Source organism: Dipodomys spectabilis, unplaced genomic scaffold (genome assembly GCF_019054845.1).
Source record: "Dipodomys spectabilis isolate Male_0828 unplaced genomic scaffold, ASM1905484v1 ptg000006l, whole genome shotgun sequence".
NCBI classification, from domain to species: Eukaryota; Metazoa; Chordata; class Mammalia; order Rodentia; family Heteromyidae; genus Dipodomys; species Dipodomys spectabilis.
This window is the reverse complement of record NW_024870683.1, coordinates 8,111,283-8,135,876: the sequence shown is the minus strand read 5'-3', so window position 1 is coordinate 8,135,876 and position 24,594 is coordinate 8,111,283. Positions and strand designations below refer to the sequence as shown.

At 40.3% G+C, this 24,594-nt stretch overlaps 1 protein-coding gene across 4 annotated transcripts in view; it reads left to right on the top strand.

Annotated features, from left to right (window-relative positions):
• Positions 1–24,594, top strand: part of Rnf38 (ring finger protein 38) — a 117,608-nt gene that overhangs the window by 29,426 nt on the left and 63,588 nt on the right. For all 4 annotated transcript variants that reach the window (XM_042695677.1, XM_042695667.1, XM_042695708.1 and 1 more), the window contains exon 2: positions 861–931. In XM_042695677.1, coding sequence (XP_042551611.1) covers positions 861–931 — 71 coding nt within the window. The remainder of the gene's footprint in view (positions 1–860; positions 932–24,594) is intronic.

The window sequence follows — 24,594 nt, the reverse complement described above, 5'->3', positions numbered from 1 at the left end:
GCTCATATCTGTAATCTTAGCTACTTGGTAAGCTAATTGGGAGGACTATGGTTCAAGGCCAGCCAAGGAAAAACTTGGTTGAGACTCCATCTCAACAGAGAACACTGGACGTGGTGACACACACTGGTCATTTCAACTACAGTGGGAAATACTAACAGGAAGATTGCTGTCCAGGCTGTCCTGGGCAAAAACAAACAAGACCCTACCTCAAATATAGTCAGAGTAGAAAGGGCTGGAGGCTTGGCTCAAGCAAGAGCCACCTGACTAGCCAAATGTGAACCCCTGAGTTCAGACCCTAATACTGACAAAATAAAAATAATCCATCAGTTGGATCATGTACAAGGGCCCTCCCTATCCTTGTCTGGTGCCTCGAACCCCCTGCGTAGCCAATGCTATCCTTACCAATGTAATCCTGTTAAAATAACCTTTACATAGGAGGGAAAAGGATAACTAACTGGAAGGTGGGTCTGCCATTAAAACAAAAAAGGGGGAATCTGTAGAGCACATGGGCAGCAAAGATGGCGCTGAGAGGGAGTTGAGTGGGCAGAGCCCAATTTGCTTTACGTTCAGTGTGTAACCAGCCCATGGAAGCTTAGGTGCATGATAGAGTGTGACCTTGACAATGATTGGTTCCTTTTCCTCCCCTGCCAGGCCACCCGATCTTTTTTGCTTTAAAAAGGGCTTGCTCTGTGTTAATAAACGAGTTTTTTCCTGCTTAAAAACAAAATAATCCATCTCCTGCATTTAATATTATTTTTGAGGATTAAATGGAATAATGGTTGTAAAAGCATTTTAATTGGGAAAACAGTTCAAATCTAAGGAATTATTGCATATTAACATTTCCTCCTTTTTTCTTGTAGGTAGTGTTGGTGCTTCTTTTCAGTGCCAATCCATCCATCACGACCACATTTGTCATGATGACAGTGACAAGGTGAGGTCCATGTTGATGAAAATGCATGCCATCCTTATATTACTGGATTCACTTGCATAACTCGACCTAGAGCCAGGAGTGTGACTTGCTGGGTGCAGTATTCAAGTGCAGAAGACCTTATAGGTTTGCGTGTCGATTATTGGACTGTTTCCCAAACCTAAGGATAATTCTCTCAGGAAAAAGTAGATTGGACTCTTAATTAGTCCTCCAGTTCCCTATTTCCATTTTTTTTTTTTTTTTTTTGGTTGTGGGGCTTGAACTCTGGGCCTGAGCGCTGTCCCTCAGCTCTTCAGCTCAAGGCAAGCGCTCTACCACTTGAGCCACAGCACCACTTCGGCTTTTTTCTGTTTATGTAGTGCTTAAGGAATCAAACCCAGGGCCTCACGTGTGCGAGGCAAGCACTCTACCACTGAGCCACCTTAACGTGCTTAGCTATTCTAGTGAGTGTGAAGTGACATTTTAGTTTTATTTCATTCCTTTAGTAACTAATGTTGCTGAATGTCTTTTTTTTTTTTTTTTAATGGTTATTGGCCATCCCTAAACTATTTAGTGAAATGACCTTTTTTTTTTTTTTGTCAGTCATGGGGCTTGAACTCTGAGCTTAGGCACTGTCCCTGAGCTCTTCACCAAAAGGCAAGCACTCTACCATTTGAGCTGCAGCACCACTTCCGGTTTTCTAGTGGTTTATTGGAGATAAGAGTTTCACGGACTTTCCTGCCCAGGCTGGCTTTGAACCGCGATCCTCAGATCTCAGCCTCCTGAGTAGCTAGGATTACAGGCGTGAGCCACCGGCGCCCGGCCCTATTTCCATTTCTTTCCTTCCTTGCACAATCTAGATTTTAATATATGAACATGTGTTTTCCAAATGTAGTTATCTCAGCAACTTGTATTTCTTTCTAGCTGGTTATATTGTGGACAGTCCAATTTGGTTCATTTTTGTAGCTGAATAATTTATTAAATTATGTATGTCTTCTTATGTGTTATCTTTTTCACATTTTTTGACTGTTTCCAAAACACAGATTAAATCTTAAGGATTGAGAATGTAACCTGTTTGATTCATGGATGGTAGAGAGTAGGGTAGGGTAAAGCCTGCTTTAGGCCTGAGTTTGGTTTTGTTTTTTAAATTATGTCTAAACTGTTAATGGTTTTGTTTCATTGTATTGAATTTTGCTTCTGTTCTTTTTTTTTTTTTTGGTGTGTGTGCGGTGCTAGTCCTGGGACTTGAACTTAAGATTGGATACTGTCCCTGAGCTTTATTGCTCAAAGCTAGGGTTCAATTCCTTGAGCCACAGCTCCACTTCCAGCTTATTATTGGTTAATAAGAGTCTCATGGACTTTCTTGTCTGAGCTGGCTTTGAATTATGATCCTCAGATCTCAGTCTGCTGAATAGCTAGTATTACAGACCTGAACTACCAGTGCCTAGCTCACTTCTATTCCACCTCCACCCCTATCCCCGGTCATGGGACTTGGGTCTGGTGCTGTCCCTCAGCTCTTCAGCTCAAGGTGAATGTTCTACCACTTGAACCACGGCACCACTTCCAGTTTTCTGGTGGTTAATTGAAGATAAGAATCTCACAGACTTTCCTGCCCAGACTGGCTTTGAACCGTGATCCTGAGATCTCAGCCTCCTGAGTAGCTAGGATTACAGGTGTGAGCCACTGGTGCCTGGCTTATTCTTTTTATTTCTAAAGAGACTTGGTATTGGGGGGTTTCCAGTACTCATCATTAGCCTTGATGGTCCAACCTGTGTGCTAGCTGATTTGGCACATCTGGCTGGTGGTGGTGGATTGCCTTAAATTTATTCTTGTCCACTATCGATTTCCAGAGGTTTTCCTCTTATTTCCTGTGTCTTTTATGCAGGAATGTATCACTGCCTCCTTTGGTAATTCCCAGTGCAGACCAGTCCCAGTGCAATTTTAATCTCTCTTGTTTTGATCAAGAACCTCGTCCTGGCACTTGTGGCTTATACCTGTAATCCTACTACTCAAGAAGCTGAGATCTGGGAACCACAGTTCAAAGACAGTCTGGGCAGGAAAGTCTGTGATCATGACTCTTATCTCCAATTAACCACCAGAAAAATGGAAGTGGTGCTATGGCTCAAAGTGGTAGTTCTTCCACCTTTAGCAAAACAGCTCAGGGACAGCATCTAAGCCCTGAGTTCCAGCCCCATAACCAACCAAAAAAAAAAAAAAAAAAAGATTCCCTCAAGCCACTCCAGCTGCTTCTGTGGGGAATGTTCTGGAGGGTCTATTAGTTATCTAAAGCTAGCTCACTTTGTTCGATTGTACTTTCCTTCCCTCTTTTGCCCCTCCCTCTTGAACAAATAGTACATCAATTCTGGAATTACTCTGATGCTTGGTGATGAAGCCAGTAGTTTATTTTCAGTTTCCCTCTATTCAGACTAGAAGCAGTCAGCGCTCAGGCCCTGAGTTTGAGCCCCATGACCTACCAAAACAATAAAATAAAGAACCTCTTCCCTCATTATACTGCAGCTAGCTAGATGAAGAAGTTGGTTGAAAGCTGGGTACTGGTGGCTCATGCCTATAATCTTAGCTGATCACAGTTAGAAGCCAGCCCAGGCAGAAAATCCCCGTGAGACTTTTTATCTCCAATTAAGCATTCAAAAACTGGTAGTGGAGCTGTGGTTCAAAGCAGCAGAGCGCCAGCCTTGAGCAAAAGAGCTCAGGGACAGTTCTCAGGCCCTGAGTTCAAGCCCCATGACTGATAGTGACAACAGTAACAAAAAAACAAGTTGGTTGATAATTGGGATTTTCCAAATGGCTTTCTTTGTTTTGTCTGATCACACTGTCCTTGTAACCTTTGTTCGACTCGATTTTACTGTGAGTGTAGGCTTATAGCATTCTAAAGTCTCTTATTATTTATTAATTATTCTTAAATTTCCTTATTTTTTTTGTTGGTTGTGGGGCTTGAACTCTGGGCCTGGGCGCTGTTCCTGAGCTCTTTAGCTCAAGGCTAGCACTCTACCACTTGAGCCACAGCCCCACTTCGGCTTTTTTCTGTTTATGTAGTGCTTAAGGAATCAAACCCAGGGCCTCACGTGTGCGAGGCAAGCACTCTACCACTGAGCCACCTTCCCAGCCCTCCTTACTTCTAATTAATTCATGTATGACTTGAGTGGATATAGGGTAATAAGCAAGGGGAAAGACACAGAGAGAGAGAGACAGAGACAGAGAGAGTGAGAGAGAGAGAGAATGAGAGAACAAGTTTGTTAGATCTTACCTCTTCATTTTCAGTAGCAGTGGCAAATCCCCAAATCCTCGATTTTGCCTGTCTCCCAACTTTCTCTGTTATTGTTGTACCAGTTTCAGTCTATAGTGCTGGAAGGGGCTGACTCTAGATCTTTAATTAAGTAATATCTTGTAAGTTGCAAACTAATATTTTTCATTTATGTTGGACATAACATTTCACCCAAGCCTTCTAGTGTGTGTGTGTGTGTGTGTGTGTGTGTGTGTGTGTGTGCGCGCGCGCGCGCGCGCGCGCGTGCGTGCGTGCTGGTACCAGAACTTAGACTCTAGGACATCATTCTTACTCATACTTCTTCACAGCTGGTTCTTTACCACTTGAGCCACACTTTCAGCCTACCTCTTTGTGTAGTTTTAGAGATCGTGTCTCATGGATTTTACTGCTTGGGTTGGTTTCAAACCATGATCTTCCAGGTCTCAGCCTCCCAATTGGATAGCTAGGATAGCAGTTGTGCGGGCCCCCTCACCCCCCACACACATTTGTGCCTCGCTTGCCTTATATTTTTAATGTTCATTTAGTTGCTTTGTTTTTTTTTCTTTTTTGGTCTTTTTAAAATGTTCAGTTAAAGACCCATAGTGCATAATTTCCAGGTAAAAACTTTTTAATTTATTATAAATTTGAGCACTTTTATGCTAAGAATTGTTCCAGGTATTGGGGACAGTTCATTGCACAAAACAGAGTTATTTGCTTTTTTTTTTTTTTTCTTATTTACTGGTTCTTTGGGGCTTGAACTCAGAGCCTGAGTGCTGCCTCTGAGCTTCTTTGTGCTCAAGTCTAGCACACTGTCATTTGAAGCTACAACACCACTTCTGGCTTTTTCTGTGTGGTTTATTGGAGATAAGAGTCTCTTGGAGGCAGGGATGGGAGGGGGAATGGGAGGGCAGGGATGGTAAGCGGAAACAAAGGAGGAGGCAACAATGCTTAATAAGAAACGTATTCATTACCTTGCTCATGTAATTGTAACCCCTCTGGACGGTATTTTCACAATAAAAAACAACTTATTAATTTAAAAAAAGTCTCATGGAGGGGCTGGGAAGGTGGCTCAGTGGTAGAGTGCTTGCCTTGCATGCTTGAGGCCCTGGGTTCGATTCCTCAGCACCACATAAGCAGAAAAAGCTGGAAGTGGTGCTGTGGCTCAAATGGTAGAGTGCTAGCCTGAGCTGAAGAGCTAAGGAACAGTGCCCAGGCCCAAAGTTCAGGCTTCACAACTGACAAAAAAACAAGAAAAGAGCATGCTTTCCACAAGGGGAGAGGTGAGACAATAATTTATACCTATTATTAATTGGCTGCTTGTATTATAAAAAACAATAAAGCAGAGGAAAGGTAGAGAAGTATTGAAGAAAGTTTACCTTTTAAAGCAGGTAAGTCACAACACCTTTTCAAATAGGGACTGCCTTACTTCCATTTTGTATGTTAGGAATTTTAGACACAGATTAATTTGTCTAAGATCACACAGTTGACAAGTAGCACAACTGAGATTGAAACAAATTGTGGAGGCCCTAGAGATTAGTTGGTGGGCAGTATTTTCAATCTTTCTTACCCAGGTCCTTTTGGGCTCAGTTCTTCTGATTCATTACTATTATTAACCATATAATCATGAATAGCTATTATAACAATTTGTTAATCTAAGTAGTCAGGCCGCTCTGCCATGACATCCCTTCCCTGCTTCATATCATATCCCTGCTTCTTTTTTTTTTTTTGGGTCCGGTCGCGGGGCCTGAACTCTGGGCCTGGACACTGTCCCTCAGCTCTTCAGCTCAAGGGTAGCGCTTTACCACTTGAGCCACAGCGCCACTTCGGACTTTTTTCTTTTTGCTTATGTGGTGCTGAGGAATCGAACCCAGGGCCTCAGGCATGCAAGGCAAGCGCTTTACCACTGAGCCAACTTCCCAGCCCCCTGCTTTTTTTGTTTTTGGTTGGTCAGGAGGGCTTGAACTCTGGGCCTGGGCGCTGTCCCTGAGCTCTTCAGCTCAAGGCAAGTGCTCTCCTACTTGAGCCACAGCACCACTTCTGGTTTTCTGGTAGTTAATTGGAGATAAGAATCTCATGGACTTTCCTGCTGGGGCTGGCTTTGAACTGTGATCCTCAGGTCTCTAAGTAGCTAGGATTACAGGCGTGAGCCACTGGCACCCAGCTCTGTACTTCTTTATAAGAAATGTTATGTAGTACTGGTCATATAGGAATACTTAAAAGATTAGGTATAAGCTGGGTGTCAGTGGCTCACATCTGTAATCCTTAGTTATTTACAGTGCTCAGATCTGAGGTTGTGGTTTGAAGCCAGCTAGAGAAGGAAAGTTATGAGACTTTTTTTTTTTGGGTCTGGTCATGGGGACTGAACTCTGAACTCTGGGCCTGGGCGTTGTCCCTCAGCTCTTCACCTCAAGGCTAGCGCTCTACCACTTGAGTCACAGCGCTACTTCCGGCTTTTTTCTTTTTTGCTTATGTGGTGCTGAGGAATTGAACCCAGGGCTTCAAGCATGCAAGACAAGCACTCTACCACTGAGCCACCTTCCCAGCCAGTTATGAGACTCTTATATACAGTTAACCACCAAAAAGCTGGAAGTGGAACTGTGACTCAAATGGTAGAGCTTTAGCCTTGAGCAGAAAAGCTCAGGAACAATACCCAGACCCAGAGTTCAACCCAGGACCAGAGCACACACACAAAGAAGTATAATAAAGAAAGTAAATATTATAGCATCTTTAACCCATCTAAGCAGATGTTATCTTGAGTAAAGACACATTTTCCCTGTGAGAACAAGCTTGACATAGAATAGGTCTGACCTATGAGGTAAAATACTAAATAATTTGAAAAAAGTAGATTACTTCCTCTGGCAAGACAGATTAATTTGTAGCCTCAGTTATACACTTTTTCAGGGTAGCTTGTACTGTTTATGTGTCATATAAATGATAATTCAGATTAAATGCCTTTTCTCAAGTCCATTTGACTTGGCAAAAAGGAGCCTTTGCAGCTTTGTATAATGCCTACAGATTGCCTTCTTCATGGAAGGTGGGAATTTTACTACTGGTTAATAGAAAAATAGCCTATGATTACATAAATCCTTTTACCCTGGTCTTTTCATTTTTTTCATTTTATCTTTTAAAAAGTACATATTAATTATAAATAAAATTCAGTATAACTTTTAATTTCTTTCTGTAGAGAAGATAGCAATTGGAATTCTGGTGTTAATGGGGCTTAAAAATTATATTTCTGTGAAATATTTTTATCTTTCCAAACAATATTTGGTGGACAGGATATGTGTATGCATAAAACATATATACTCAGAAATTATAAACATGCAAATAATCTTGGTTTTAAAGTTTCTAAAGTAGATAATTTAGGTATTATGTCAGACCACACTGAAGCTCAGTAAGGAAATATGCTTCAAACACCTCATTGACCTGTGAAATAACCCCAGAAACAAACATGGAAAGGACATGTGCTTTAGAGTCAGTGTTCCAAAAATCCCACCTGCTTAGCCATATGACTTCCTAAAGCACGTGGGATTTTCTTATCTGTTAAATAGGAATAGCCACAATCTATCACATTTATGAATGATAACAAGAATATTACAGTAGGGGCTGGGAAGGTGGCTCAGTGGTAGAGTGCTTGCCTTGCATGCATGAGGCTTTGGGTTGGATTCCACATAAGCAAAAAAAAGCCAGAAGTGGTGCTATGGCTCAAGTGGTGGAGCACTAGCCTTGAGCTGAAGAACTGAGGAACAGTGCCCAGGCCCAGAGTTCAGGCCCATGACCAACCTCCCCCCCCCAAAAAAAAAAATAAAATACAGTAATACTAAGCATTAAATCTTACCTACCTAAGTGTGGGTACTATTACTTCCCACATTTAAAGAAGATGAAGAAACTGTTAGATTAATTGAGTAATATGCTGTGTCATTACATACTAGCTACTGGTATAAGTGGTGTTACTGAGATTGGAATTTAGCATCTATATTCAGGGTGGAAAGGGGAATATTATGTGTGTTTGGATGTGTGTGTGGTTTCATGATAGGTTCTTACCTATCACGATTGGTGCTTAGTATAGTTGTTATGCCTAGATTCTATATTTAAAACATCCACATCAGTGAATTCATTAAAAATTAGCTGATTCACACTTTGCATGTTAAAATAGTATCTTCAGTTGTTAATTTTCTTATGTATTTGGAATGATGTTTTTTTAATCAAACAATTATGAAGTGTTTTTTTTAGATGTAATCTATATTTCAATGAAAAACACATAATGTAATTGAATTTTGGCCTTCTAAGTGTTGTAATTTGGAATGAGTACTACACTTTAGTTTCTGCTTTTCAAGTAATTTCTTATTTATAAAGGCTATTATAACTTGTTTAACATACTAGGAAACAAGGTAGATCAAATGTGACTTCTCATGGGAAGTTTATGGCTATTTAGCAGAAACCAGAACTCCTTTTTTTGTCCTTATAATAATTCTGTTTTGCATTTAGAGTGGTTGCCTGTGTATGTGTGCATATGCATAGGTGTGCATGTGTGTATGTGTATGTGTGTGGTAGAAGGTATGGGGGTGTGGGAAGAATAGGTTGCATGCAATAGTGGCTTTTGGGTTAGAATAAGGATAATAGATTTGTGGTATACAGGCTTCTTTTTCTCCCCTTTAATCCCCTGGCAGATAACACTAATGGGTTATTATAGTCTTTTCTACTGATTGACAGTCTCAGAACCTTCTTCAGCATGGTTTTCCAGGGTAGTTACAATATATAGGTTGGTATGTAAGAAGTCTAAATTAGTTAACTTTGGGTTAGATGGCATATAAAGTTTATTCCAGGTCTACAATTCTGTCTGTCTGTCTGTCTGTCTGTCTGTCTTGGGTTGGTCCTGGGATTTGAACTTAGGGCCTAAGCACTGTTCCTGAGCTTTTGTGCTCAAGGGTAGTGCTCTACCACTTGAGTCACAGCTCCATATTTAGTTTTTTGGTCATTAATTGGAGACAACAGTCTTAGGGACTTTCCTGCCAGGGTTGGCTTTGTACCCCATTGCTTAGATGTCAGCCTTCTGAGTTCCTGTGAGTACTGGCATGAACCACCAGCACCTAGCTACTCTTTTTGTGTATGTGTATGTGCCAGTCTTGTGTGTGTGTGCATGCGTGTGTGCGTGCGTGCGTGCGTGCGTGCGTGCGTGCGTGCGTGTGTGTGTGTGTGTGTGTGTGTGTATGTGTATGTCATTCCTGGGGCCTGAATTCAGGGCCTGGTGTTGTCTCTGAGATTCTTGAGATTCTTTTTCCTCAAGGCTAGCACCCTACCACAGCACATCTTTTCTTTTCTTTTTTCTTTTTGGAAATAGGAGTCTCTCTGTGAGACTCCTATTCCTCAGATCCTAGCCTCCTAAGTAGTTAGGATTATAGATGTAAGCCACCAGCATCCAGCTTCTATCATTTTTAATTGAGAAGATAATAAATTTCTGATAGTAATTACAGACTGAATTTTCAAGCATCCTCAAATGGTACTGGTTATGGAACAAGAAATTAAATATACAAAAACTGCTTCACCGATGGCTTTTTAGGGACATGTGTATTGAATTCCTTGGGCTGGGAAGGTGGCTCAGTGGTAGAGTGCATTCATGAGGCCCTGGGTTCTATTCCTCAGCACCACATAAACAGAAAAAGCTGGAAGTGGCATTGTGGCTCAAGCTGTAGCACGCTAGCCTTGAGCTGAAAAGCTGAGGGACAGCGCCCAGGCCCAGAGTTCAAGCCCCACAGCCAAAAAAAAAAGGCTTGAAGTCCTTTGATTGTCCTTGGTAAAGAAAGCTCTACTAGCCTAATATAGAAAGTAAATTTTTAAAAATTTGAACAGTAGTTATCCATTTAAAAAGAAGCCAGAAGCCAGGTGCTGGTAGCTCATGCCTGTAATCCTAGCTACTCAGAAGGCTGAGCTCTTGAGGATCACAGTTCAAAGCTAGTGGAGGGCAGGAAGGTCTGTGAAATTCTTTTTTGGGGGGGCGGGGGGGTCCGGTCGTGGGCCCTGAACTCTGGGTCTTGGCACTGCCCCTCAGCTCTTCAGCTCACTAGCGCTCTACCACTTGAGCCACAGCGCCACTTCTGGCTTTTTTCTTTTTGCTTATGTGGTGCTGAGAAATCGAACCTAGGGCCTCATGCATGCAAGGCAAGCACTCTTCCACTGAGCCACCTTTCCAGTCCCTGTGAGATTCTTATCTCCAGTTAACCACCCCCAAAACAGAAGTGAGTCTATGGCTCCAAGTGGTAGAACACTAGCCTTGAGCACAAAAGCATAGGCACAGAGATTTCAGTGGTTACACAGACAAAAAAAACAAAAAACCAGAGTAGGAAGGATTCATAGAATTCTCTTTGTATTAAAATAAAGTATTGAAAAAAACCAACAACAAAAGTACAAATTGAATATCTCTTACCTGAAATAACTGCAGTCAGAAGTGTTTCAGATTTCAGAGTATTTTCAGATTTTTGATTATGTGCATAGATTTATTTGCTGAATGCATCTGAAATCTGAAATGGTTTTTTTTTGTGGTTTTTTAATTTTTTGGGGGGTCTGGTCTCTGGGCCTGGGCGCTGTCCCTCAGCTCTTCAGCTCAAGGCTAGCACTCTACCACTTGAGCCACAGCGCCACTTCCGGCTTTTTTCTTTTTTCTTATGTGGTGCTGAGGAATCGAACCTAGGGCCTCAGGCATGCAAGGCAAGTGCTCTACCACTGAGCCACCTTCCCAGCCCCTGAAATCTGAAATGGTGTGTGGAGACACATAGTACTGGGGATTTGATCTTAGGGCTTGGCATTCTCACTTGGCTTTTTCACTCATGTCTAGCACTCTACCACTTGATCCACTCTGAACTTTTGAGCTTATCAAAAAATTTCTTCAGAGCACTTTAGATTTCCAATTTTTGTTGTTGTTTAGGCATACTCAGCCTATGAAACACAGTAAGATTTATAATTTAAGTCAAAAGAAGAAAATGAAAATTGAAAACTCAATGAAAATTGAATTTTGAAAATGAGTAAGGATAAACAGTTAATTAGTTAAAAAAGATGTGGATGTCAGAGTTGTCTAATTTACATGGTAGATTGAAAATCAATAATAAACCATTTGCCATATATAAAATTAGATCTGGCTGAGTAGCTTACATTGTGATCCTAGCTACTTGGCACGTTAACATTAGATGCAGGGACTAAGGCAAAAGTTCACAAGACTCTATTTGAAATAATAAAAAGCTGGATGTTATGGGGTTCATCCCAGCTACTTGGGAAGCATAAGTAGGAGAATTGTAGTTCAGACCCAGGAGACCTTTCATTGCTCAAGGAATAGATGCTTGCTTAGTGAGGTCCTGAGTTCAACCCCTGGACTAACAAAGATAGGCCTAAAACAAAATAACATGGAAAAGGGAAACTAGAGCTGGGCATAGTGGCATGCTCCTGGCATTTGGAAGGCAGAGGGAAGAAGATCATGAATTCAGACCCTTAAAAATCAAAGCCAAAAGCAACCAGCCAAACAACAACAAAATGAGAATACGGACTTAGACCTGGAATTCTAACCACATAAATCTAGAGGATCTTGGTTTGAGGCTATCCCAGGCAGAAATATATATGAGACTTTATTTCTAACCAGCAAAAAGCTGGGCTAGAGATGTGGCTCAAGTGGTAGAGCACCAGATGAGAGAGCAAGCTTGAGGTCCTGATTTCAAACCCAATACTGGCAAACAACAACAATAAAACATGAATAGGAAGAACATTTTTAATAGAATTAAAACATAAATTATTAATGTGGACAAAAGAGTCAAACAATATAGTGCATAGTAAGATATAAAACAACTGTCGGATCTGGGAAAGTGGCTCAGTGGTAGAGTGCTTCCCTTGCATGCATGAGGCCCTGGGGTCGATTCCTCAGCACCACATAAACAGAAAAGGCTGGAAGTGGTGCTGTGGCTCAAGTGGTAGAGCGCTAGCCTTGAGCTGAAGAGCTGCGTGACAGCACCTAGGCCCAGAGTTCAGGCTCCACGACTGGCCAAAAAAAAAAGACACATTGAAGCATAAGCTTCAATAATATGTATAAAATGATATCTTCATAGAAACACAAAAAAGACAGGGTTCAGAAAGCTTCTAGACAGCTGAACACATGGTTCCTGGACAGTGGGCACCAAGAGGTCATGAAAGTTCTTTTCCGTCATACTTCACTTTATGCATCTTTTCATCTGTATCCTTTATATTATCCTTTATCATAACTTGGTAAAGCAGAAGTATTTCTCTTGTGTTCTGTGAGCTGCTTAAGCCTGAAGAGAGGATTATGGGAACCCTAGTTTATATTGGCTTTTTTAGAAAGACCGATCACAAACTGGTACTTGGAATTAGTATCAAAAGTATGTCTATATGTGTGTATGGTAGGGATCAGGTGACTGAGCCTTAAGCCTTTGGGGTGTGAAGCTGGTCCCCAGTGATAGTGTTAGAATTTAATTGAAGGACACTTAGATAGTGTTAGCTGCTGCATTGTTGTTTGGCCATTGTGGCTTTTCTTTAAAAAAGAAAAAAATTGTGCTGAAACTTGGGCACAAAAATTCATGGCCTGGGCACTGTCTCTTAATATTTTTGCTCAAAGCTGGCATTCTACCACTTGAGCCACAGCTCTATTTCTGACTTTTTGCTGGTTAATTGGAGATAAAAGTCTCATGGCCTTCTCTTTTTTTTTTTTTTGTCAGTTGTGGGGCCTGAACTCTGGGCCTGTGCGCTGTCCCTCAGCTCTTCAGCTGTAGACTAGCGTTCTACCACTTGAGCCTCAGCCCCACTTCTGGCTTTCTCTGCTTATGTGGTGCTGAGGAATCGAACCCAGGGCCTCATGCATGCAAGGTAAGCACTCTACCACTGAGCCACCTTCCCAGCCCCTCTCATGGCCTTCTCTGCCAGGGCTGACTTCATCCTTAGATCTCTACTTCCTGAGTAGCTAGGATTACAAGCAGGAGCCACTGGAGCCACTTACAGTAGCATTGTCTACATGCTAGTGGAGAGGATTCACCTTTTGAGAAGTCTTGTGTTGATTATTGTAGGATGAGAGCAAAGGAAAAAAACATTTGTTTTTTTTTACTTTTAAACATTTGCCAAAGAAATGGACAGAATTACAACTGCCAGAGGTATACAGATGCTGGAGAAGAAGGGGTATATAATTTTTTTGGTATTACTGATATTTGAACCAGGGTTTATTTGTACTTTCTAGGTAAGAACTCTACCCCTTGAGTCATATGCCCAGTCCTTTTGACTTTAGTTATTTTTCAGTTATCATGTGCCTGAGCTTGCTTGAACATCTATCTATCTCTGACTTCCAAGTAGCTAAGTTTACAGAAGTGTAATATCATACCTGGCTTGCTTGTTGAGATAGCATACCTGGCTTGTTTGTTGAGAAAAGGTCTCACTGATGTTTGCCTGGACAAGTTTCAAACTTTGATCCTTCTCTCTCCACCTTCAAAGAAGTTGGAATTACAGGCATTCACCAAAATACCCTTTCCAGTAATACCTTTGAAAAAGTTAGTTTATATTAAGTGTGCCTGTTTTCTATTTCTACATACAGGTTATAAAAAGTGAGGCTGTTTACAACACACTTGTATTATTAGTTCATGGTTTCTTTTTCTTTTTTTTGGAAATAAATGATTTTATTTATAAGAAAACCATACCACCAAGAAAACTGAGTATACATGAAAGAAACTGCAGGAATAAGGGTTTTTACTCTCTCTACCTGTTTAGTTCATGGTTTCTGTGGGTAGGGAGTCCAGGCATGGCTGAATGGAATACTCTGCTTAGGGACTTAGGCTAAAGTCAAATTGTGGGCCAGGGTGAATTCTCATCTAGTCTTGATTAGTTGTTTCTACTCAGCTCATGAATATTCTTGGGAAATTCTGTTTCCTCATGGCTGAGTGACCCAGGATTCAAGCGCTTGCTTGCTTCCAGCCAGTCATGGTCCTAGAAACTGTTAGCAGTTCTGCTCATGAGGTCATCTTTATAAGCAGTTCACAACTGATTTGCTTCTTCTAGATCAGTAGGACAGTATCTTCAGTAAGCTAAAATGTAGCCTTATAAAATGAAATGTAATCACAGAAATGACATTCCCTCTCTGGATGAAATCTACCTCTGTCTAACTAATGTATAACTAAATTTAAAAAAGTGATATTCCATACCTTTACCATATTCTTCTGGTTAGAAACAAGTCACAGGTTTTACTTGTACATAGTGGGAGGGGATTACACAAGAGCATTGACTCATTAATAGCTACCTGACAGTATGTCCATCACAGTAGGAGAAAAAGTAAAGATAAAGAGAATTTGAGTAACATAATTAGCAATATGATTTATTAGTACCTATAATATCATAAAACATGCTTTGAAATTTTAATAGCTTTATTCAGATAATTCATATACTCCATGATTCAGACAATCATATACTCCATAATTCATCTCTTTATAAAGCATATATTTCATTGGGTTTTCAGTATTTTCAAAGAACTGTACATTGTTTCTGTCGCCTAATTTTAAAACAGTTTTATCCTCCTCCCATAAACCTGTACTCAGTAGCTTTTATTTCCCATTACTCATTTCCTCGATTCCTAACATCTATTGATCTTTTTGTATATACAGATGTGCCTGGTCTACACATTTCATACAAATGAAATTGTACAACATTATAGTTTAAATCAATATTCTAAGCCAGGCATTGGCAGCTCACATCTGTAATCTTAACTAGTCAGGAGGCTGAGATTTGAGGATTCTAGGACACTGAGAGACTCTTACTTCTAATTAACCAGCAAAAAGCCAGAAGTAGGGTCAAGCACAAGCCTTGAGTAAAAAAGCCAAGCAAGAGCCCCAGTCTTTGAGTTCAAGCCCCAGTACTAGTGCATGCGTGCACACATAAAAACACAAAATTCCATTTAATGGGTGACTAATATTCCATTGTATGAAAAAAATACATTTTGTTTATTCAGTTACCAGTTGATGGACGTATAGGTGGTTTCCATTCTGTGAAGATTCTGAACAATGCTGCCATGAACATTTGTGTATATATTTTTGTTTGCTTGGTCACAAGATAGATTATTATTTCACAGTTTGACGAATTGGCAGTTTTACCACTTTTCCACACTCTTAACAACGTGCTTAGCTATTCTAGTGAGTGTGAAGTGACATTTTAGTTTTATTTCATTCCTTTAGTAACTAATGTTGCTGAATGTCTTTTTTTTTTTTTAATGGTTATTGGCCATCCCTAAACTATTTAGTGAAATGACCTTTTTTTTTTTTTTTGTCAGTCATGGGGCTTGAACTCTGAGCTTAGGCACTGTCCCTGAGCTCTTCACCAAAAGGCAAGCACTCTACCATTTGAGCTGCAGCACCACTTCCGGTTTTCTAGTGGTTTATTGGAGATAAGAGTCTCACGGACTTTCCTGTCCTAGCTGGCTTTGAACTGCAATCCTCAGATCTCAGCCTCCTGAATAGCTAGGATTACTGGTGCCTGGCTTGAACCATGCTTCTTGTCTACCATTTTGCTGTTTAATTGGAGAGTCTCTTGGATTTTTCTGCTTGGACTGGCTGCAAATTCAGTTCTCAGATCTTAGCCTCCTAAGTAGCTAGGGTTATTGCTGTCTGGTACCAGTATCGAGCCTGTTTTATTTTTGAGCACTGCTATACCATTTTTTCACAGTATCAGTATCATCTTCCATTTCCAACAGCACAAAAGTACTTCAATTTCTTCACATCCTTTGTAGCACCTGGCTTTCTCTATTTTTGTTTTAAATATAATTTCATTGTTATTAAGGTATTGTACAGAGGAGTTGCCATTTCATAATGTTTTTGGTTTTGATGGTAGCCATCCTAAATGTGTGGAGTGATTATTTCATTGAGTTTGTTACATTTTCCTAATGATTAATGTTTGTGTGTATGCTATCTTCTTTGGAGTTTTGTCATTTTTGTCTTTTGTTGTTGTTTTTGCTGTTTTTATTTTGTCAGTTGTGGGACTTGAACTCTGGGCCTGAGCTCTATCCCTCAACTCTTCAGCTCAAGGCTAGCACTCTGCCATTTTGAGCCACAGCACCACTTCTCGTTGGTTTTCTGGTGTTGGTTAATTGGAGATAAGGGTCTGACAGCCTTTCCTGCTTAGGCTGGCTTTGTACCGTGATCCTCAGATCTCAGCCTCCTGAGTAGCTAGGATTACAGGCATTAGCCACCTGCGCCCGGCTGTTGTTGCTGTTTTATAGGCAGTCTTTTATGTATTCTGGAAAATAATCCCTTATTTAACATGACTCACATATGTCCACTCCTATTCTGTAGATTACCCTTTCATTTTATTTATTGTTTACTTTGCATAGAAATGTTTAATTTTGATGTAATCAATTTGCTCATTCATTTGTTACCTTTGTTTTTTTTTGGTGTCATATCCAAGAAATCAGTGACATCTGCAAAGACATAATGCCTTTTCTCTGTTGTTGCTTTTTTTTTTCCTTCTAAATGTTTTAACACAGCCTATGTCTTTAACCTATTTTTAATTATTTTTTGTATGTTTTATAAAGAAAACATCCAATATCATTCTCATACATGTGAACCATCTATAAGATGTTGGAAAACACTGTACTTTCTTCATTGAATGATCTTGACAGCCTTGTGGAAATCACTTGATCATATTTCTGAAGGTTTATTTCTAGTTTGTTTCATTCATATTGTTCTGATTTGAGGATTCTATGACACACAATCTTGGGGACACAGAACTGAGAGATTCTTCTTGAGCCCACATAGTAATTACTTAAGTAATTAAATAAATACTAATAATTATCTTAGTAAATTACTAGTCTAAGGATATGGACTTGCAAAAATTATTAGCATACATTAGTTTACAAAGGGGGTTTTATGGGTTTTATTGTGACATTTCTGTAAATGTAAACAATACTGATCAACCTCCCCCATTCTATCATTTTCTCCCCTTTTTAATTTTTTAAATTTATTTTTGTATGTATGCTGGTTAGGGGATTTGAACTCACAGATTCAAATTCTCCCTCACCAATTTTGCTCACAACAGGTGCTGAGGCTGGCCCTGAATAGTTCCAGCACCTGGGCTTTCCTTCTCCCCTTTTAATACAATTTCAGCAGGTTTCATTATTCTATTTTCTGTTGTTTTTATTTCAGAGTGTATTCAAGTAACAGTTTTTAGTATGGTTTTTTTTAACTGTATTCCTCTCTGTCTTTTCTTTTTTGGTACTGGGGATTGAACCCAGGACCTTGGATTTGCTATGCAAGTACTTTGCCACTGAGCTACATCCCAGCCCTCATTGTTATGTTTTCATGCACTCAAAAAAACTATTTCTACTACATTCTTTCATTCACTGGCTTTATTAACCACTTCCTCCTATCTCACTAATATCCTCCCATTACAGCCTGTTTTACCTTCTTGTCTTTCATTTTTTTATTGTATATTAGATCAAAGAGTTTCACTATAGTATTTCAAATGTATATTGTTTGCTGAGAATAGCGATCTCCATTGCTTTTTCTTCCTCTACTCACCCGATCAATTGATCAATAGCTTTCATTCAAGTTCCTTATGCCCCATATTTACAGTTGCACTGTATTTCGATATAATTCAGTTCATATTTTAATATGGATTTGAACAGTCTTTGTATCCTTTCATATCTCTATATTTTTTTGTCCATTGAGGGGCTTGAACTCTGGGCTTGGGAGCTGTCCCTCAGCTCTTCAGCTCAAGGCAAGCGCTCTACCACTTGAACTACAGCGCCACTTCCAGTTTTCTGGTGGTTTATTGGAGATTAGAGTCTCCCAGCCTTTCTTGCCCGGGCTGGCTTTGAACCGTGATCCTCAGATCTCAGCCTCCTGAGTAGCTAGGATTACAGGTATGAGCCACCAGCACCTGGCTTTTATATCTGTATTTTGCACACTCATATGCATCTATTTTTGCTTCTATCTATGTTATAAGAGCCTTGTTTTACTTTGATACTATTGAATATTACCATGGTTACTAAGAAATGGTGTCTTTTAATATTTTTTGAGATTTTTCTAACTTTTCAGTTGTTTATTAGTCATTTGTATTGAGTTTTTGTTGTTGATTTGAGTTTTTGTTGTGTCCTTCCTTCCTTCTTCCCTTCCCTTCCCTTCCCTCCCTTCCCTTCCCTCCCCTCCCCTCCCTCCCTCCCTCCCTCCCTCCCCTCCCCTCCCTCCCTCCCTCCCCCCCTCCTTCCTCCCTTCCTTCCTTCCCTCCCTCCCTTCCTCCCTCCCTCCCTCTTTTCTTTCTTTCCTTCCTTTCTTCCTTTCTTCCTTCCTTCCTTCCTTCCTTCCTTCCTTCCTTCCTTCCTTCCTTCCTTCCTTCCTTCCTTCCTTCCTTCCTTCCTTCCTTCCTTCCTTCCTTCTTCTTTCTTTCTTTCTTTCTTTCTTTCTTTCTTTCTTTCTTTCTTTCTTTCTTTCTTTCTTTCTTTCTGTTTGTTGTGGGGCCTGAACTCTGGGCCTGGGTGCTGTCCCTTAGCTCTTCAGCTCAAGGCTAGTGCTCTAACACTTGAGCCATAGCACCCTTCCAGCTTTTTCTGCTCATGTGGTGCTGAGTAATCAAACTCAGGGCCTCATACATGCAAGGCTAGCACTCTACCACTGAGCCACCTTGCCAACCCCCCTGTTCTTTCTTGTGTCTTTTTGCACATTTTCTTCTTGGGAAATCCCTCATGGCCTATCTTTTGTTTTGTTTTGTTATTGTTATTTATGGAGCTTTAATTCAGGATACTGTCCCTGAGCTCTTTATGCAAGGCTGGCGCTCTACCACTTTGATCCACAGCTCCACTTCCAGTTCTCTGGTGGTTAATTGGACATAAGAGTCTCAAGGACTTTTCCTGCCCAGTCTGGCTTTGAACCTCATTCTTCAGATCTCAGAGTAGCTAGGATTACAGGCATGGGTCACCAGCACCTGGCAAAGACGTTGCAAAGAATTTTCCACTTGGCTCTTAATTTTTAATGATATTTTTTCATTGAAGGAAATTTAAAATCATTTGAGGGATGTAATTTATTCGTGTATTCCTTTGAAATGTTTCACATTGCTTTTATGGTTAGGAAATCTGTTTCTATTCAGATATGTACCTAGATTTTCTTTCTGGTCTACCTTGAATTTATTTCCATATAATATCATGTGACAATGCTATTTTTACATAGATTTTTCACTTACATTGTTTGCTAGAAATATCTTAAGCGTATTGTTACCTTCTAAGTTTATTTTACTTTTTTTTTTTTTTTGGAAAATATTGTTATAACAGGTACACCCAGCAAGGGGAATATAGGCTTCCTATAGGAACTTAAATTTTATCTTTGCTCCACAAAGAGATTTAGTACTTTAAGGATTTTTATTTGATTTCTCTTTGTGGTGCAGATTAGAATGCCCCTCATGCAATATATTTCCTTCTGTTGTGAGAAAGTCTAGAAAGACACATACAATAGGGAGGGGACTACAAGGTTTATGGGGGGAGATGTGCTGCCATATGGCATAAATGTCTGTGAAACCGCTCAGGTTAGGTAAGATCTTAAACATGTATCATGGATGAAAGCTACTGAGAGGTATGGCTGGTTTTCACTGAGCTAATCATACTTCACAAATGTAGGATGTTAGAACTCTGTGTCATCTTGAGGAAGTTATTAATTATGCAGGCATATGATGTGTACCAGGATTCTCTAGAGAAAGTCTGTTCCTCATTTTACACAGTGGAAATAGCAAGGTGTTTGTGTTGTCTGATCCACTAAGATAATATCTAATGTTTTCTTGCATCTCTGATTGTGGCTGTGGGTGTGTACATGTTTGTGCACGTGGATACTAAGTCTTAAACTCAGAGCCTGGATGCTATCATTAATCATTTTTGCTCAAAACTGACTCTACTACTTGAGCCATGCCTCCACATCTATCTTTTCGATGGTAAATTGGAGATAAGAATCGCATGGACCTTCCTGGTTGGGCTGGTTTGGAACCTCAATCTTCAGATCTCAGCCTCCTGAGTAGCTAGGATTAAAGGCATGAGCACTTGTGTCCTGCCAACTCAGATATTTTAAGATATCCTCATTCACTTTTTCAGTTACTTCTTTTTCATTGTCTCCTCCAAATGAAGAGCTAATTGTATATACTTTTGTTTCTTAATTAGTATTTACACCATCTTTTATTTTCTTGAAGCAAATATAATTCATTTCAATGTTTTCAGGTTACATTTTCCTTCAATGCTCTTTTTTTCTTTTCTACTTCAAGCCTGGGGCTTGAACTCAGGGCCTAGACATTGTTCCTGGGTTAGCACTCTACTACTTGAGCCAATGCCATTTCTAGCCTTTTCTACTTTTGTGAGAAATTGAACCCAGGGCTTCATACATGGTAACCAAACACTCTACCACTAAGCCACATTCCCAGCCTTCAATGCTCATTTCTTAATGATTTTAGCCCTTGATCTTCTTAACGGAAGCACTGCCTCGGTGTGTGTTCCTGAGGCTTGCTTTCCTAGCTAATTTTATGACCCAAGTCCTGTTGGTCATCATCTTTCATTAGCTGTTACTCTTCTTACTGGTCTCTTGAGTCTTTGGTGTTATGTTTTGGACCTAGTTCCTAGGTTATTGCATTTAATGAATCAGCGAGCTCTCAGGGAATTAAGAGGCATTATAAAAGAACTGAAGGGGCTGGGAAGGTGGCTCAGTGGTAGAGTGCTTGGCTTGCATGCATGAAGCCCTGGGTTTACTCCTCAGCACCACATAAGCAGAAAAGGCTGGAAGTGGTGCTGTGGCTCAAGTGGTAGAGAGCACTAGCCTTGAGCTGAAGAGCTGAGGGACAGCGGCCCAGGCCCAGAGTTCAGGCCCCATGACCGACAAAATAAAAAAAAAAAAAAGAACTACTGAAAATGGGATAATGAAACATGGTTGCCCAGAGTATACTGACAGGTCAGCTTCACGGTTTCTCTTGCCCTAGTATTTGTCTTGCTTCTGTATCTCTAGGGTTATCTTTTCTTTCTGAGGAGAGTCCTTCAAATAAAGATGGATGTTTTCCACACCAGAGGTAACTATTTTCATTTACTCTTGGCTGGAGACAAAAAGTTCAGACTTTTATGAGACAATTTTGAAATATCTGAATATTTGTGGTGTTTTGTTTTTTGTGGTACTGGGGGTTGAACTCTGGGCTCCAGATTGCTAGGCAGAAGTTCTTCCACTCAAGCCATGCTCTCAACCCATTTTGGGATTGGGTTATGCCTAAACCATGATCCTCCTATATTGTTTCCTGAATAACTAGCATGACAGGAATGTGCCATAAAACCTAGCCAGCTATTGGTTGAAGTGGAGTCTTGCTAACTTTTTGCCTAGGATGGGTTCAAACTACCATCCTCCCTATCTTCATCTGCCATATTTGGATTAAAGACATTAAGCCAGAACACCATCTAGCAAAGAAAGAAAAGAAAAGAAATCACATACCCTTTGAACCAGCAATTTTGCTATGTTTAGTTTCATGGATATTTCAATGCATGCCAAATTACACATATGTTAAAGAATATTCATGACATCTTTGTAATAGCAGAGCAGTGAAAATTACTTAAATGCAAGACAGTATTTTAAGAATAAAAGATGGTTCATACAATTAAGTAATAGGTTTGTTGAAAACAGTAACCTAGATCTGTATGTGGTTAACTTTTTTTTTTTTGTCTTTGGTTATCCATTGTGTTTGGTAAAAACTGTAGAAACAAATGTTATTCCCTGAAATTAAGCTGAAGAGTAACATCACAGTAAGAGTTATTACAGCGATTGCTTCTAAGATGTTCTGTTCCCCAGAATAGAATAAGAGCTCTACTTTAAATGTTATATATAAAGAAAAGCAGAACATACAAAGACCTTATTGCTTCAGGGTCAGTTTCTGTCCATACCACTGTTTTCAAGGATTAACTATACTGTGATGTGCAATTCATGTTTTATTTGCACCCTTGGCTTTTCCCTTCTGGTTTGTTAATGGACTTTATATGTATCATTTGTTCTGTACTTCTGGTATGGTATCTGTCTTTTTTTTCTGCTTTTGTCTGCTTACCCAAGACACACAGAGGTTTATTCTTTCTTTCTCTTTGAGCTACTTCCCTGAAGGCTTTTTCACCCTGGATTTGGTTTTACTCCTTAAACATCTCATTGTCCTGGGAGCTTTCTCTCCTTTATCCCAGTTGTTATTCTATACCTGTAGTCTCACCTGCACTATGGAAGCAGTCATCTCTTGACTTGCCTGCCCCAAAGTCCAATTGATAACTTATTTATGTATTAAAACTTTCAGTGGACTTGGATTTGGGTGGATCTTTGCTGCCCCCTTCTGGTCTTGGGTAGCTACAGCTGGCAGCTTTTTTACTCTTAGGTTTAACTTTCACTTCTGGGTGAAACTGCTCATGTTGATTGTTTTGCAATAGATTGTCTTGTTCTCCTTGTAGATACTGAATAACTTACACTGCTCAGGTCATTACATTTTACCTGCAGTACAGTTTCATAGTATTAGGTTCTTTTAGCTTGTTTGTTGGAAGAAAGAAAATGTAGTGGGGAGAAAAGAACAAGCTTTAATGGAAAAGTGAATGTTATTTTTGCCTTTTCTGCTATACAGTCCACTTTCCTGTTTTTCTGTTCCATTTCTTTTTTTTTTTTTGAGATTGAAATAGAATTCACTACTGTGAAATATTTACATATTATTAGTTGGGTTATTTATTGAACATGCAGCTCTTTTCTTCTCTTCCTCCCCCCCTTCCTACTCCCCTCCCCCATCTACTCCTCACTTCAGTTTAAACGTGGGGCTTTGTGCTTACTAGGTAGGTACTGTACCATTTGACCTATGTCCCCAGCCCACATGGTATGTAATTCTTACGATCTCGTGGCAAATTCAGTGAGACTTAGTCCTTGACTTTAGGAAGTTTACTGTCTATTTGGCAAATATCAGATAAATACTAAATTGCAAAGCTACTTTAGAACACACAGGAAATTAGACCATACAGGAAAGGCCAATAATTTAGGAATGGAGGTTGAGGTTGTTGGAGTAGGTTATAATTAGGACATTTGACAGTGGGTATGTTGGCATAAACAATTGTATTCCAGTGGAGAGCTGGATTCTCACAAGTAGAGGTTGGGGATTTTCAGCATGAAGGCCCTTACCTACCCAACATGTACTGAGCAAATATTTTGTATGTGTTTGTGTCTTGGTATTTTAACACAGGGTCTTGCTATGTGGTCCAAGCTGGCCTTAAATCACGATCCCCTCTATATCTCTACATATGTCACCATGTCAGGCTTGGATAAGTGATTTTTGAAAAAATGTTTTTGAAATATCAAGGTCTTACTCTTGCTAGGTAGGTGCTCTACTACTTAAGCTATGCTCTCAGTTCTGATATCTCTCACCCCTCTCCACTTCCCTACCTCTCCACCTCTCCTTCCCTCTTTTCTCTCCTTCCTCCCTGCCCCCCCCTCCCCCACCCCACTTCTTCTTTTCCTCTCTGGTACTTGGCATGATCTTGGCTCAGCTTGCTTGATGAGTACTCTGTTACTTGAGCCATGCCTCCAGTGCAACTTTTTTTTTTTTTTTTTGTCAGTCGTGGGGCTTGAACTCTGGGCCTGGGCGCTGTCCCTCAACTCTTCAGCTCAAGGCGAGCGCTCTACCACTTGAGCTACAGCGTCACTTCCGGTTTCTGGCGGTTTATTGGAGATAGGAGTCTCACGGTCTCTCCTGCCCGGGCTGGCTTTGAACCGCGATCCTCAGATCTCAGCCTCCTGAGTAGCTAGGATTACAGGTGTGAGCCACCAGCGCCCGGCCCAGTGCAACTTTTTTTGTGCCAGTGCTAGGTCTTGAACTCAGAGCCTGGACATTATCTCTGAGCTTTTTTGTTCAATGCTAGTACTCTATCACTTGAGCAAAGTATTACTTCCAACTTTTTGGTGATTAGTTGGAGACGAGTCCCATGCACAAATTTTCCTGCCTGGGCTGGCTTTGAACTTTACTCTTCAGATCTCAGCCTCCTGAGTAGCTATTATAGGCATGACATACCAGTGCCCAGCTAGCTCAGCTTTTTTCCTGGTTTATGGAGGCTTTTTTCCCCAGTCTGGTTTAGAAAATCCATCTTCCAGGCCTCTGCCATCTAAGAAATCCCTAGCTTCTAGCTTACCTGCATCTAATTATCTTTCAAGACGGCCCTCTTTCCATTAGGATGTCTTCCAGTGGGCATCAGTAAAAGACAAAGCAGAAATATAAACTGCCCTCAGGAGCTTAACAGTTCAACACAGAAAACAAACATTTAATGCTATAAGATGTGATAGAAGTATGTAAAGGGATAAGGAAGGTGGTCTATGTAGCCCTATAGTGTTGGCTTTTCGGTGTTTTGATAAATCCTGATGTCTAGAAAAGTCAGATTGCTGAAAAAGTAAATTCA